The 14,662-nt window shown below is 32.3% G+C and overlaps 1 protein-coding gene across 9 annotated transcripts; it reads left to right on the top strand.

Annotated features, from left to right (window-relative positions):
• Positions 1-13,161, top strand: LOC113867300 (protein GIGANTEA-like). Of its 9 annotated transcripts, none has more exons than XM_027502534.1 (15): positions 1-252; positions 1,095-1,300; positions 2,498-2,569; positions 2,729-2,783; positions 2,878-3,020; positions 3,239-3,513; positions 4,045-4,100; positions 4,448-4,688; positions 4,776-4,926; positions 6,586-6,795; positions 6,902-8,431; positions 10,258-10,326; positions 10,796-11,014; positions 11,685-11,777; positions 12,480-13,161. In XM_027502534.1, the coding sequence occupies exons 2-15, from the start codon at positions 1,214-1,216 to the stop codon at positions 12,768-12,770; spliced, it is 3,492 nt and encodes a 1,163-aa protein (XP_027358335.1). In that variant the 5' UTR covers positions 1-252; positions 1,095-1,213; the 3' UTR covers positions 12,771-13,161. The 9 variants fall into 9 exon arrangements, 6 of the variants coding, with proteins under 6 accessions (XP_027358335.1, XP_027358336.1, XP_027358338.1 ...); XM_027502535.1 differs by having other exon boundaries at positions 1,175-1,300; positions 12,480-12,900; XR_003505156.1 differs by having other exon boundaries at positions 28-252; positions 11,666-11,777; positions 12,480-12,616.
• Positions 13,162-14,662: the final 1,501 nt, after the last annotated feature.

Here is a 14,662-nt window from a genome sequence, read left to right as displayed (position 1 = left end):
TCTCAAAACTCCAAAAGATCTTCCGTTCCCTTCCCTTCTCTTCCCTTCCCTTTCTTTCTCTTCTTTTCTCAGTGTCTGTCACCATAAGCAACCATCACCGCTTTTATATATTTTTCTTTCATGAATTATTATTGTTTTTATTATTATTTACATCAAAGAGGGAAAATCTCATTTTGGCAGCTGCATCGTTTCGCCATCTAAATCAGAGTTTCCTGTTTTGAAATCAGTTCTGTTCTATATACAAATAGTCAGGTACGCAGTTTATTTTCTAATTATTGTTATGCAATTTTTTGATACATTTGTTTTTCTTATTCTATCTTGTTTTCATGTTTTGTTGTTGGTGTTTGTGTTGATTAATGAAGTGTGTTTAATTTTATTTTATTTTTTTCTGAATTTTGTAATCTCTGGTGAATCTGAGTTGTTTTTAGATATTTTGGTGCTAGTTCCTATTTTACTTTTTGTGCTTTTTTTTCGAAAATTAAGTGAGCTTGTTTGATCGTGAAGAAAATTGAATGATTCTAGGAGAAAATTTCACTCTCATTTTTTTCTTTTGGTTTTCCAGAATTGTTATAGCTCTGTTTGGGGTTTATATCGTTCTGATTTTCTTTATTTAAGCAATTAATTTAGACTTTTCTCAGTTCTTCTGGGTTTTATGGTGGAAAGAAACTTACGACCTGTTTGGTTTAATAACATATTTTCTATTTTCTATTTTCATTTCTTTTTTTTTTCTCTGAAAATAATTTTCATTTTCATATTTTTAAGATTTGGAAAACATGCTTGTTTTGACATCTTGTTTTTTATTTTTAGAAAATGAAAATACAAAAATGTGTTTGGCTTATTTGTTGTCTATTAGATAAAAAATTTACGAAATATTTTTAGAAATCAACTTCACGTTTCAACATTTTCAAGTGCAGAGGTTTAAGCCTCATAAAGTAACTTACTATAGCTAAAAGCTATAATTTTCTGATAGATGCATTAGTTTGTAATGTCTTTGATTAATTTCTTTTATTATTCCTATTTGGTAAAATTTTATTTTAGTGCACCAATCCTTGTCGATGGATACTAAGGTGAAAATATGTGGGCATGCTAAACAGGGAATGTTGAATTACGATATTTTAATTCTTGATTGGTAGCCGGTTTTGGCTGGATTTTGGGTTGTTGGTTTTGATATCAGAAGCAGAAAGGAAAAACTTAAAAGTAGATTTCTGCTTCAATGGCTGCTTCCAGTGAAAGGTGGATTGACCGCCTTCAGTTTTCCTCGTTGTTCTGGCCTCCCCCATCAGATGATCAACAAAGAAAGGTTCCTTGTTATTATTTACAAAGATAATAATATATTGTAACTAGTGTGCATTGAATGACTTTTCATCTTGTAATTATAGTAATATCTGTTCTACTTATGTATATTCAAATAATAGCAGTAATAATATTAATAATTGTAGGCTAAAATATGTTTTTCGTTCCTATATTTTTGTAAATTTTGATTTAAGTCCCTAATTTTTCAAAATTCAATGCTTTTATCCCTACTCCCTAGTGATAATATGACCTAAAATAGTTGACATGTGGCACAAAAAATGGCACATGATAACCTCTTAGTTCGCTACATCATCAATGAGGACTAAACATTAAATTTAGAAATATAAGGGACTAAAACCAATTTTCTTTTTCAGGAATTAAAATAAAAATCTTGAGAAAATATGAAGACCAAAAACTTACTTAAACCTTAATTATATTTCTACTAATACTATATAGTGTTATAACGTTTCATATTAAACTTATAGAAATGAGCAGTTAATGTAGAAGAAAGGAAGAAATTTGAAGCCCTTTTGTTTACTTGGAAAGAAAACTCTCCATGAATAATCTTTGAGAAGTAGCTGATAACGTTTTGATTTTCTATTGAGGCTTTAAATATACAGATTTAGACTTTTAATATTTTATTATCTGTTGATTGAAATCTTTCTAAAGAGAATAGTGCTCTGTGCACCGAAGGTTTACCCAATTAGACATGACAGCCTTCAACTAACCATAAAAAACCATTGGTAGGGGAATATTGAATCTTTTCATGTGTTAAAGGATGTCATTTGATAAAAGTTTTGGGATGCTAATTTAGTTATTAAGCAGTTGTTATACTTTTGAGACTTAATATGTGACAGATGAGTGCACTAATCTATAGAACCTTGATTTACTGGAATGTACAGACTACACAATGCCATCAGATTTCTCTCATTTAAGGGTTTTTATTTGCCTTTGTTACCCTAACTTTAGTACCACTACTCCTAAAAGGTTGTTTTGAATGCTCTGTCCCTTAAGATAATGAATAATAATGTGTTACATTCTTTTTCCTTTCATTCTTTATATATCATACTAGTCAGATAGCAGCAGAGATTTAGTCATTTGTAACTGGATATATGTTTCCAAACCTACATGGATGAAGTTTTATGTTGCACATTTTTTTTCCATTTACTTGATTGTTATGACATATATTTCTGATTTTTCTTAGGATCAAATTGCGGCATATGTTGAGTACATCGGTCAATTTACATCAGAACAATTTCCTAATGATATTGCTGAGGTATGAAAAATGCAACTATATTTAAAGATAAACATTGAAAATTGGTTTAGAAATACCTACAAATTATTTCCTTAGATTCAACTAAAAAATTCTGTTTTGACTTATGAAATCCAAGAGTTTGTATCAAACATCACTCACTGGTCTGTATATCTTTGACAGTTGATTCGGAACCGTTATCCATCGAAAGAAATGCTCCTCTTTGATGATGTCTTGGGTATTTATATTATACTATATCTGTTTAAATTATGATTTACTCAATAATAATTTATTTCTTAATGACTTCTTTATGCATTCACATGTACATCCAGCGGTACTGGTTCTTCATCATTCAGAGCATGGGCATGCAGTTGTACATCCAATTATTTCATGTATTATTGATGGTACGCTGGTCTATGATAAGACTAGTCCTCCATTTGCTTCTTTCATTTCTTTAGTCTGCCCAAAAAGTGAGGTATAATCCCTTGGCTAATATTTTGTTTTTCCTTGTATATAATTCAAATTCATACAAAAATAAGTTTATAGTATGTGAAATGCAGACAGAAATTATTTACTTTATAAAATTGTTTTGACTTTTGGTTTCTAATTTATTTTAAGCATATCATTTAATCAGCTTAAGCATCTGCAGAAAATGTTCCGTCAAGCTTTTCATTACTCTGTCTAATTTTGCAGAATGAATACTCAGAACAATGGGCTCTGGCATGTGGAGAAATTTTGCGTATTTTAACTCATTATAACCGGCCCATATACAAAATAGAAAGACAATATCATGAAACAGAAGGAAGCAGTAGTAGCAGCCATGCAATGACTAGTGATTATGTAGATGGGGAGTCTGGCCATAATTCTATGATGCAGCAAGAGAAGAAACCAATAAGGCTCTTGTCCCCTTGGATTACTGATATATTACTGGCTGCACCTTTGGGCATTAGAAGTGACTATTTCCGGTGGTGAGTATTTTTGGCTACATCTACAAAGTCACATATGCTTTGCTTCTTCTATTAGTTTAAGTAGATGATTTTTAATCATGTGACATGTATATTTTAGCTCTGCCTGCAGGTTCTAGGCGTTTTCATAGTCTAGGCTGTTTCAGTTCAAGGTTCAAACTCACAGGCAATTGTATTTCTTGGCTCATAAATTTTTTTTTGAGACCAAAATATACAACAATTCACGGTTTTTCAGTTTTGAACCATGGTTTATTGGTGTCAATGTCTCCAATTCTGAGTTTGGTTATAGTACTTTGTCAATGTCTCAGAAATTCTGGGGTCTGCAATATCATTCTTTTTTTTTGTCAGTTGGATATATTAGAGCAACCTACAAACTATGATTTATCTAATTCTTTTGGTTTGATTCTCTTGTAATCTGAGTACAAAATGTTTGATTACATCAATATGATTGAATCAAGTGTTTATTTATTTTGTTTCCTCTTGGCTCCAATTAAATTTTTGCTGAAATCAGTGGAAATTCCCATGCATTGACAGGTGCAGTGGTGTAATGGGTAAATATGCTGCAGGAGAACTCAAGCCACCTACAACTGGTATGTTATCCTTATATAATTGAAGTCAAGTTTTCTGACTTTGTACTTCTGTTAATATGATTTTTTGAATATTTTGGAGTTTTCATTTCTTTTTACTGCTTATTTTTGTGTGTAATTGAGTCATGACACTTAAAATAAATTTTTTTTTCTTCCCACTTTTGTAATTTTTAAGATAAATCTAGTGAAACCTTATTTGAACCTACTTAGTACACTGTAGGAATTTGATTCCTTCATTTCCAATTTTCCATTGAACAGCAATATCAAAAGCCATCAATATTTTGATTCTATAAAAGCAGGATTTATATTAAAGAAGATTTTTTCTTAATTGAATTTATTTTTCATCTTAGTTTCTTCACGTGGTTCTGGGAAACATCCTCAACTCATGCCTTCAACTCCGAGATGGGCTGTTGCTAATGGTGCTGGTGTTATATTGAGTGTTTGTGATGATGAAGTTGCTCGTTATGAGACTGCTACTTTGACAGCCGCTGCTGTCCCTGCACTACTACTTCCTCCTCCAGCAACAGCTTTAGACGAGCATCTTGTTGCTGGATTACCAGCTCTAGAACCATATGCACGTTTATTTCATAGGTTATTATGAACTCAATACCTTTCTAGTTATTTTGTTGTTCTTGGTGTGCATTAGCCTGAAAAAATTCATATGCATGAATTATGTAGATATTATGCCATTGCAACACCTAGTGCAACTCAAAGACTTCTTCTTGGACTTTTAGAAGCTCCTCCATCATGGGCTCCAGATGCACTTGATGCTGCTGTGCAGCTTGTAGAGCTTCTTCGAGCTGCGGAAGACTATGCTTGTGGAATAAGGGTAAGCTGTATAATCTTTATGCAAATGCTAAGTTGAATAAAAATATTTATTATATCAAAGACACAAAAACCATTAAATACTTGCTTTCTTTAGTAATTAGAAGCATTTGGTGCTCCCCTAAGGCACTAGTTAAATGGAACCTAATTTTTGTACAGTTTTGTGATGATAGCATTGATGTATAAACCAAGATTTCATCATTACAGGTTTAATAAAGGTTTAATAAAGCACTTCTGAATGAGTTCTAAATAAAGTTAGAAATTCATCATTGTGTGAGAAAAGAAAAATCTCAAATATGAATTCAAAGGTCAATTCATTTGTTCATTTTGATGGTTGAATCTCTGTTCTTCTGCCAGATATTTATCACTTGTATTTTTAATTTAGTTGCCAAATGAAATCCTTCAATCAAGTCCAACAATTTAGCAATTCAGGTTGCAATTTGGTCTTATCTTTAGTTTCACATATTAATATAATTGTTCAAATATAAATTATATAAAAATTGATGATTACATATTTGTCTACCACCTTGCATCGCTGTATTATTTGTAGAAAAATGAGAGGCTGGATTATAGTGAGATTGTGTAGTACAAGAGTACAGTACAAAAGTTCTACTTTCTATTTACGGTGTATACTAAAGGTATTCCCTAGCTAACAGTCATAACCTAATCATATTAACATAGTGAGAAGAAGGATTATGAGAACATATACTTTTACAAATTGCAATGGGAAGGTTTGACTCATTAAGTGAGGTTTGGTGGGGGTAGATGATGTGGCCCTGCAGGTGGGTCAGTAGTAAGGAGGTCATTTGTTGATGGTGGAGCCAAGGAAAACTGTCTACATTGATAAACTTGCTATGAGCGAGTTGAAAGTGAAGCAGATGATACTGTAGACTTCTCAAGAGTAGAAAAATAAACAGAGATTTGGAAGGAATCATTTGAGGACTCAGAAGAAGACATGAAATTATAAAACATGTCACATTCAAAAAAGGAAACATCATAGGATATAAAATAAAGATGAAGTTCAGGAGGGTAACACTTGTGCCCGTGCCCTTTTTGAGATTGAATATAATTGAGAAAGACACATTTGTGGGAGTAAGTAGAGTTTGTATAACATAGGACTTACATTGTAAACAAAATAGGTGGAACCAAAGACCTGAGGATGTCTGTTTTATGTTCAACAACCTCATTTTGTTGAGGAGTATGAGGACCAGATTTTTGATGAACAATCCCATAAGAGGCCATGAAACTAACCAAAAACTAAAAACAGCGACTAATTGGATCATAATGCTATAATACCAACTTGAATCTGAATAATGTGTTTTCATTGACTAATGAGTTGTACAATGTTTATGTACAAGAGGATTAATGGTTAGCAGTGTTAACCCTAAGCTAACAACCTAACTGACTAACTCACCAAATCTGCTAGAAGTAACAGAATAGTAATACATCTTAACACCCTTGATGAGGCAAAACCAACAGTTTGTACATAATATGTTTTAGTTTTTCATGCTTATTCATAGCTTCTGAATAGATGCAGTATACAATGTATGTGTGTGTATGCATATACTGTTGTGCATTTTGGTGTTTTCAACCACAAAAATCTCTCAAAAGCTTAAAAACCAATTGACTGATTCAGTTTTTTCCCCTTTCTCTGTTAATACAGCTTCCTAGAAACTGGATGCATTTTCACTTCTTGCGTGCCATAGGGACTGCAATGTCTATGAAAGCTGGTGTAGCAGCAGATGCTGCAGCTGCTCTGCTTTTTCGTGTACTTTCTCAGCCTGCATTACTTTTTCCTCCGCTAAGACAAGTTGATGGTGTAGAAGTTCAACATGAACCTTTGGGTGGCTATATTTCTTCCAACAGAAAACAGGTACTCTACCACTTAAGTTACCTTTCTTTTTTTCTCATTTTGTATGGTATTGTGGAGTTGATTCTTTATTCATGCTGAAGATCCATGATATAAATTTGTTGATCAGATTGAAGCTGCTGCAGCTGAAGCCACTATTGATGCTACAGCCCAAGGTATTGCATCAATGCTTTGTGCCCATGGACCAGAGGTTGAATGGAGAATTTGTACCATTTGGGAAGCTGCCTATGGCCTGATTCCCTTAAATTCCTTGGCTGTTGATCTTCCAGAAATTGTAGTTGCTACACCACTTCAACCTCCCATACTCTCATGGAATTTGTACATACCCCTACTCAAGGTTCTAGAATATCTTCCTCGTGGAAGTCCATCTGAAGCATGTCTCATGAAAATATTTGTTGCCACAGTGGAAGCTATACTTCAGAGGACATTTCCAGCTGAGTCCATTAATGACCAAAAACGGAAAACAAGATACTATGGCATGGGGTCTGCCTCCAAAAACCTTGCGGTGGCAGAACTTCGTACCATGGTGCATTCGCTTTTCTTAGAATCACATGCATCTCTTGAGCTTGCTTCGCGTCTGCTATTTGTTATCTTAACTGTTTGTGTTAGTCATGAAGTCCAATTCAATGGAAGCAAGAAACCAAGAGGTGAAGATAATTATTCAGTGGAAGAAATTATTGAGGATTTGCAAGCAGTTTCTGAAAGCCAGAGACACACAAAATATAGGAAAACGAAGAAACAAGGTCCTGTAGCAGCATTTGATTCTTATGTTCTGGCTGCTGTTTGTGCTCTTGCCTGTGAGCTTCAGCTGTTCCCTCTGGTCTCACAGGGGGACAATCACTCAATCCCCAATACTGTACAAGATAAAGCCAAGCCTGTCAAAGTAGATGGATCCTCCCATGAGTTGCAGAATGGCATAGATTCAGCAATACGTCATACTCACAGAATTTTAGCAATTTTAGAGGCATTATTTTCATTGAAGCCATCTTCTGTTGGTACCTCATGGAGTTACAGCTCAAATGAAATTGTTGCAGCAGCTATGGTGGCTGCACATATTTCTGAGCTATTTAGGAGGTCAAAAGCTTGCATGCGTGCTCTGTCTGTTTTGATGCGTTGCAAATGGGATGATGAAATTCACTCTAGGGCATCCTCATTGTACAACCTCATAGATATTCACAGCAAAGCTGTTGCATCCATAGTTAACAAGGCAGAGCCATTGAGAGCAACCTTGATTAATACTCGTATTTGTAAAGACCCCTGTCATAGTGTTAAAAGACAGAATCTATATGAAAGTAATAGCTTCCCTGGGCAGACATCTGTCTCACCTTCTGAGGATTCAGCTCCCTCATTACAGAGTCAAAAATCTAAGAGAACTTCATATTCAAATGAAGCATCAGGATGTACCTTTGGAAAAGATGCCACAACTCTCCCATTGGATGCTTCTGATCTAGCCAACTTCCTAACAATGGATAGGCATATAGGATTTAATTGCAGTGCCCAAATTTTTCTGAGATCCATGCTGGCAGAGAAGCAAGAGTTATGTTTCTCTGTAGTGTCACTACTATGGCACAAGTTGATTGCATCTCCTGAGACTCAACTTTTTGCAGAAAGCACTTCTGCTCAACAGGGATGGAGACAGGTACTATTGCATATATTATACTTCTACAACTGTTATCCTCTTTTCTTTGTGTTTTTTTCAGTGGTGAATCATTACTTATCCTCTTTTCTTCCCAACGCTAGACTTAAGCATGCTTTTAATCTGTAACACAAATGGAATAGCTTAATTCTTGTTTACCATAGACATTAGATTCTTAAAGCTTCTGGTGATAGAGACTAATGATAATTTGAATTCATAGTAGTATAGTAATATTGCCTCCAGAATAGGTAGACAAATGTAAGACAAAATAGATTAAACAGCAACACATGAAGAAAATCAGACTCCAAAATCTAAATAATTGAAATTAATCCCTTGGGAGAGATAACTGCGCATGTAACATCCTTTAAACAAGAAGTGTAATATATTTAATTTTTAAACAACTAAATATCTATACTTGTCATTCAAGGTAAACCATTGTGCTCAAGCCAAATAATGAACATTCAATAGTAAAAAGCAACATCCTAGAACAATCTTCTGTTATCAATTATCAAGATATATCAGTTGACAACAGAGCAGATGAGAAAAAAATGTATTATTGCGTGATAATTTGTTTACAGAATTTGTACATCTATTTATAGGGAAAAATCATCCTAAAACCCGTAACTGGGAAAAAATACATCTGCACAGTATTGGCGTAATTATCTACAAAATATTCTTTGGCCTAATTATGGAAATATCCAATAATTATGAGAGAATCAATTGCTAAATTATAATTAAGATGTCCCACATTAGTTAGGAATAGAGCCAAAATACTCCTTATAAGGGCTAGGGCAGCCCTCTTCTTATGAACTAACTTTTGGGTGTGAGTTAGGCCCAAGTTTCTTAATAGGTATCAACACAAGTCAATTCATAAACAATGCCCTTTTCCTAGAAAAATTGGGTTAGACTTTGGTTCACATACTCATGCCCATTATCAGTGATGAGACGTTTAATTGTTTTTCCAAATTATGCAATGGAAGTTGGAAACTAACTTAGTGACTTCAGATTTATCCTTCATTAAGTATAATCCAAGTGACCCAAGTACAATCATCTATGAAAGTTACAAACCATTTTGTACCAAATGAGAAAAGAATGTATCATTGCCAGATAATTCATTTACAGAATTTGTACATCTATTTATAATCCTAAAACCAGTAACTGGGAAAGGATAAATCTGTACAGTATCGGCATAATTATCTACTAAATATTATTTAGCTTAACTATGAAAATATCCAATAATTATGAGAGAGAATCAATTGCTGAATTATAAGCAGCATCAATCAGAGATTTACAACAATATCCTCTATAGCTTTTGAGCATATAAAAATTCTGAAAGTAACATCTAATGTGAAGAGTGTCTACTATTTCCACTGATTGAGTTGCCATTAAAATTTTTCATATTTCATTTTTCCTGTTTTCCCTTTGATTCTGTTAAGAGATAAAGAAAAAACAGAGAGAATCATAGGCGCTGATCACAAACTGTCTCAAGCACTCACGCAATTTAGTAACCTGACACATGCTATTATTTGTAACACTTGCTCAACCTAATTATAATTCTTGTTGGTTTTAGCATGTGTAAATACATAGTTGACGTCTGTCTGCAAAAATGAACTAGTGATCTTCTCCTTGATTGACTAATGATTATATGCTACAAATAACACATTAGTGTGCAGCACAAAACTCAATTTTCTCAACTACATTTCTGTCAGAAGTTATAAATTTGTATGTGTATGCCATATATTTGTGTGAATTCAAATACCTCAATTATATTCCTATTTTCCACTGAAAAATGATCATTATTAACCATTTTGTGATTTAATCCAATGCAGGTTGTTGATGCATTATGCAAGGTTGTATCTGCATCCCCAATGAAAGCAGCTACAGCAGTTGTTTTTCAGGTTTATTTTTGTCTTTTTATGAAATGTTGCATGAATAATGACTTTGGCTGTTGACTCGGACATCTATTTTGTTTATTTGACTTCCCTTCCCCAAATTGTTAAAAACCAGAAGTTCTTTTTTTTTCACTTTTTTTTTTTCATTCAATCTTTTTCCTTTTCATTGGATTGTAACTTAGATCTGTGCCAAGGTTTCTGACAAAAAGGAAATAAGATTTTTATCTAAATACAGTCTATCAACCATTTTTTGGAAAATTCTCTTTCAGATAATTGAACGCTATTTTTTGGGACACATTACAGAAACTTTGAATTCTCATTTCTGTACCTGAGACATGACTCTTAATGTTTAGAAAGTTTAAATATCTAACTTAGATCTCATCTAATTATGTCCAAATCAGCTAGCTTCTTTTTCCTGATATTTTCTTCAAATTAAAACATTTCATTTTACTTCCCTGTGCTTATTACTTGTCAGGCTGAGAAAGAATTGCATCCATGGATTGCCGAAGATGATGATCTAGGTCAGAAGATTTGGAAAATCAATCAGCGGATCGTGAAATTGATAGTTGAACTAATGAGGAATCATGATAATTTAGAATCATTAGTAATCGTGGCAAGTGCATCAGATCTACTACTACGAGCCACAGATGGAATGCTGGTGGATGGAGAAGCTTGCACTTTACCACAGCTAAAGGTAACATGTTAAAACATCAACTTTTCCATGTACTTTCAATGTCTTTCAACCAGAAAACTGTCTTCAATTCATGACCACGTGGTAATAAAGACTGTTTTTCAAAACAAGAAACAGATAGTAATGTTTCTATTTTAAAATTTACTGACTACTTGTCATTCAATTTTAATTTGACTCCTTGAACTATTTAACTTGAAATTTGTAAATTTAATTCTCTTTGATGAACATATAGGAATACCAATTATTTTGAGATAAATCCTTCTTATCATTCTTTGGCACACATATAGACACACACACTCCTGCATATACACTTTGAAGCAGGCAATGTTTTTTTACCCATAGTTAAAATACCAGAGTTAAAATACCAAAAATGAAATTTTATGCTACATTCAAGACCATTTGTGGGAAGCATATAAGGAAATAAATTCATGGAACCAAGTGTGGAATTTTTGCTCAACTATAGCACAAATACTTCCTTTTGTAGCCTTTTGATTCGAAACTTTCAAACTATTGACCTAAAGAAATTGCCACTGGCATAAACCAAGTCTTAGTTATAACTCATTGAACAATGATTTTTGGTACTGTAAAGTAGGATTTAGTATTTAATATATTTTCAGATTTATGCTTAAGCTTTAATGATATTCATATTTTATGTTTTGGTACAACTGGCCAGCTATTGGAAGCAATGGCTAAAGCAGTTCAGCCAGTGATTGAGTTGGGAGAATCTGGACTTGCAGTTGCAGATGGCCTTTCGAACCTGTTAAAGGTAAGCAAACTTCCCTCATTTGAACTTCTAATTTGAGCTGGCCTAAACTGAATGAATATTTTTCAGTTGAACTTTGAAAATCTGATCCTAAATTATACCTGCATTTTTTTAGAGGTTAATTTTTACATGAACACATATTTTGTAGGCACAATCAATAAAATACTAAAGATACATTGAAACAATAATGAAAGGGATGATTACTCTAATGTCCCGAGATTAGTGGTAGGTAATGGCACCTAGACCCTGCTTTATTTGAAAATTAAACATACATCTCTTATTTTATAAGTATTACACATACCTCCCTTTTTTCATAAAGCATAGACACCCCTTATTCTTATAAGTATTACACATACCTCCCTTTTTTCATACATATGTAAACCATACTAATAATAGTTAACAAATCAAGGGACTTACAAGGAAGTAGTTGTAGTTTCTTAAATAAACAAAGTCTAAGTGGAATTACCACTATGTAGCTAACTTAAAGAGAGGCCTGTGTAATTATTCCATGACAAAAATGGACAACAAAACCTATGCTGAAATTATTTTAATATTATTCTAAATTTTTAATCGGCAATGACTTTATGCAAAAATGCTCTATTTGATTTGAGAAAAGAAATTAAGTTCGAAACAAATAACTTGTGTGCTTGTTTTGTAATTAAATAGAACTGCTGACCAATATCTTTGTGCATAATACACATGCAGTGTCGCCTACCGGCTACAATCAGATGCCTTTCTCATCCCAGTGCACATGTCCGAGCTCTGAGCATTTCTGTTCTTCGTGACATTTTGCTTACTAGTTCCATTAGTTCTGGTCCTAAACTGCCACAAAAGAATGGCATCCATAATCAGTACTTCAATTTGGATCTTATTGACTGGAAAGCTGACGTAGAAAAATGCTTAACATGGGAAGCTCACAGCCGGCTTTCAAATGGATTGCCTATTGAGTATCTCAATACTGCTGCGAAGGATTTAGGTTTCGCTATTTCCATCTGAAATGAAACCATGTGTAACCATTTTACCTTTGACAATTTTTTTCATCTCCCCACATGTAGGAAATTTAACGTTATTTATCTTAGGAACTTATTGGTTTGCAAATAAGTATCTTCTCTTTATGCTAGTTCTATTACAAGGTCACAGTTGTTATTCCAGCTCTTTTTTTCTAAAACATGACATCATGCAAGGATGATAGTGTAGATAAGGGTGACACTGGAACTATGGTAAGGCTCACTTTTATATTATGCTCATGTGTTGTAATTAATTGGAGAATATTTCCGTTGCTATTTATTTAGGAATCGGGTTCGTGTTCTGCTTACTAACATGTACAAGAAAGATAAGCCAATAGCCATATTTTTTTTCAACCCTTTCATTGGTAGATTTGGTTCGTCATCAAACCTGGTACTAGCAGTTTTCTTCCTGTTTGCTATTTCTGTTATATGTGATATTTAGTGATTAGTTCCTATTTTTTAGTGATTTTTCTGCATGTTAAGAGCGGGAGATAATGATGCTTAATGGATAAGCGTTGAAGCCGTTTTCAACCGTTCCTTTTCTCTTGCTTTGTTAAATTGGTTGACCTAATCTTCTGTTACTTGACTCGCCAGTTTTCCTCCTGCACGCTGTGAGTCTCAGTAATTTTTTATTGGAAATAGACAGAAAGATATAAAAACTTGAAGAGATGAGTAATTTTTAGTTTATGGGAAATTTTTTCTTTATTTTTTATATTGTTTTTCTTCTCTTTCAAATACATATCCATAAGTTCAGTTCATCCAAATAGGGCCATATTTATTTCTTACAAATCAGTACCAAAGGCATCGTTGTTAGATATGGAATCAAGTCTTCCAAGTTGTTCCTCTTCTAATTATCCCTCTCATTGAACTAGTACTTGAGTGATAGTTGTTTGTTGTCTTTGAACCATCCTCTTGTCCAAGAAGGTACCTTTGCAGTGTTTTACATGACTCTATTCAGTTAGGACTTGCCTTCTGGGAATTTTGGATTTTCAGGTTTGAGTAATGAAACATACAATGGAGAGTGAATTTTACTCTGCTCTAGTAATTTCAGCATGTAAGCACCAGGTCGGCCCAAAATAGTGAGTAGAAAAATTCGATTTTACAAATTTAATCCATAACTAATATTAAACTAGTTTTAAAAATCTAGATTTATATTAAACCGGTTTTTTTATTAACTGTATTTGTGTAACTGGTTTAATGTTCAAATCTATTTTTTAAAATTGAATTTTTTTTAATTATCTAAATTCATATATATATATATATATATATAAATATATATATATATATATTATAAAATTTTATTATAATTATATTTTACCACTAATATTTTTTTATTAATTCTTATAATTAAAATTAAAATATTCAAAATAATTAAAGATATTAAAATATAAAAAATATTTTTAAATTAATGACTACTGTTTTTTTTATATTTATGTTTACTTTTTAACTTTTAAAATATTACAATAATTTTATTATTATTTATATTATTAATTTTTATTTTTATAAGTTTTAATTTTAACTTTCACTATAAATTTTATTCATTAAAAATAAGTTAAAAATAATAATAAATATTTTATACACTTCTATAAAACATAATATATTAATAAATATTGTTCAAATCTTTTTGAAATGCCCTGATTTTATACAACGTTTTATATAATAAATTAGTTTTACCTTAAAAATAAAATTTATAAATGTATAAAAATTAAATTTAAAACTAGTTTAAATAAAAATTAAATTTAAAATTAATTTTAAAGTAAATTTAAATTTTAAAACTATTTTTGAACTGATTAAAAAATAAAATAAAATAAAATAATTTAAAGTTTAACTCATATAATTAATTTATATGATGAATAGATGATAAAAACTAGAATATATTTA

The sequence above is a fragment of the Abrus precatorius genome, unplaced genomic scaffold (assembly GCF_003935025.1).
Source record: "Abrus precatorius isolate BTA unplaced genomic scaffold, Abrus_2018 Scaffold5, whole genome shotgun sequence".
Classification (NCBI taxonomy): Eukaryota; Viridiplantae; Streptophyta; class Magnoliopsida; order Fabales; family Fabaceae; genus Abrus; species Abrus precatorius.
This window is presented reverse-complemented; position numbering and strand designations above follow the sequence as displayed.

Coding starts and splice junctions, on each gene's coding strand:
- LOC113867300 (XM_027502534.1), top strand. CDS start 1,214: ATGGCTGCTTCCAGTGAAAGGTGGATTGACCGCCTTCAGTTTTCCTCG. Junction 3,021..3,238: donor TAGTCTGCCCAAAAAGTGAG/GTATAATCCCTT, acceptor CTAATTTTGCAG/AATGAATACTCAGAACAATG. Junction 11,778..12,479: donor GCCTTTCGAACCTGTTAAAG/GTAAGCAAACTT, acceptor ATACACATGCAG/TGTCGCCTACCGGCTACAAT.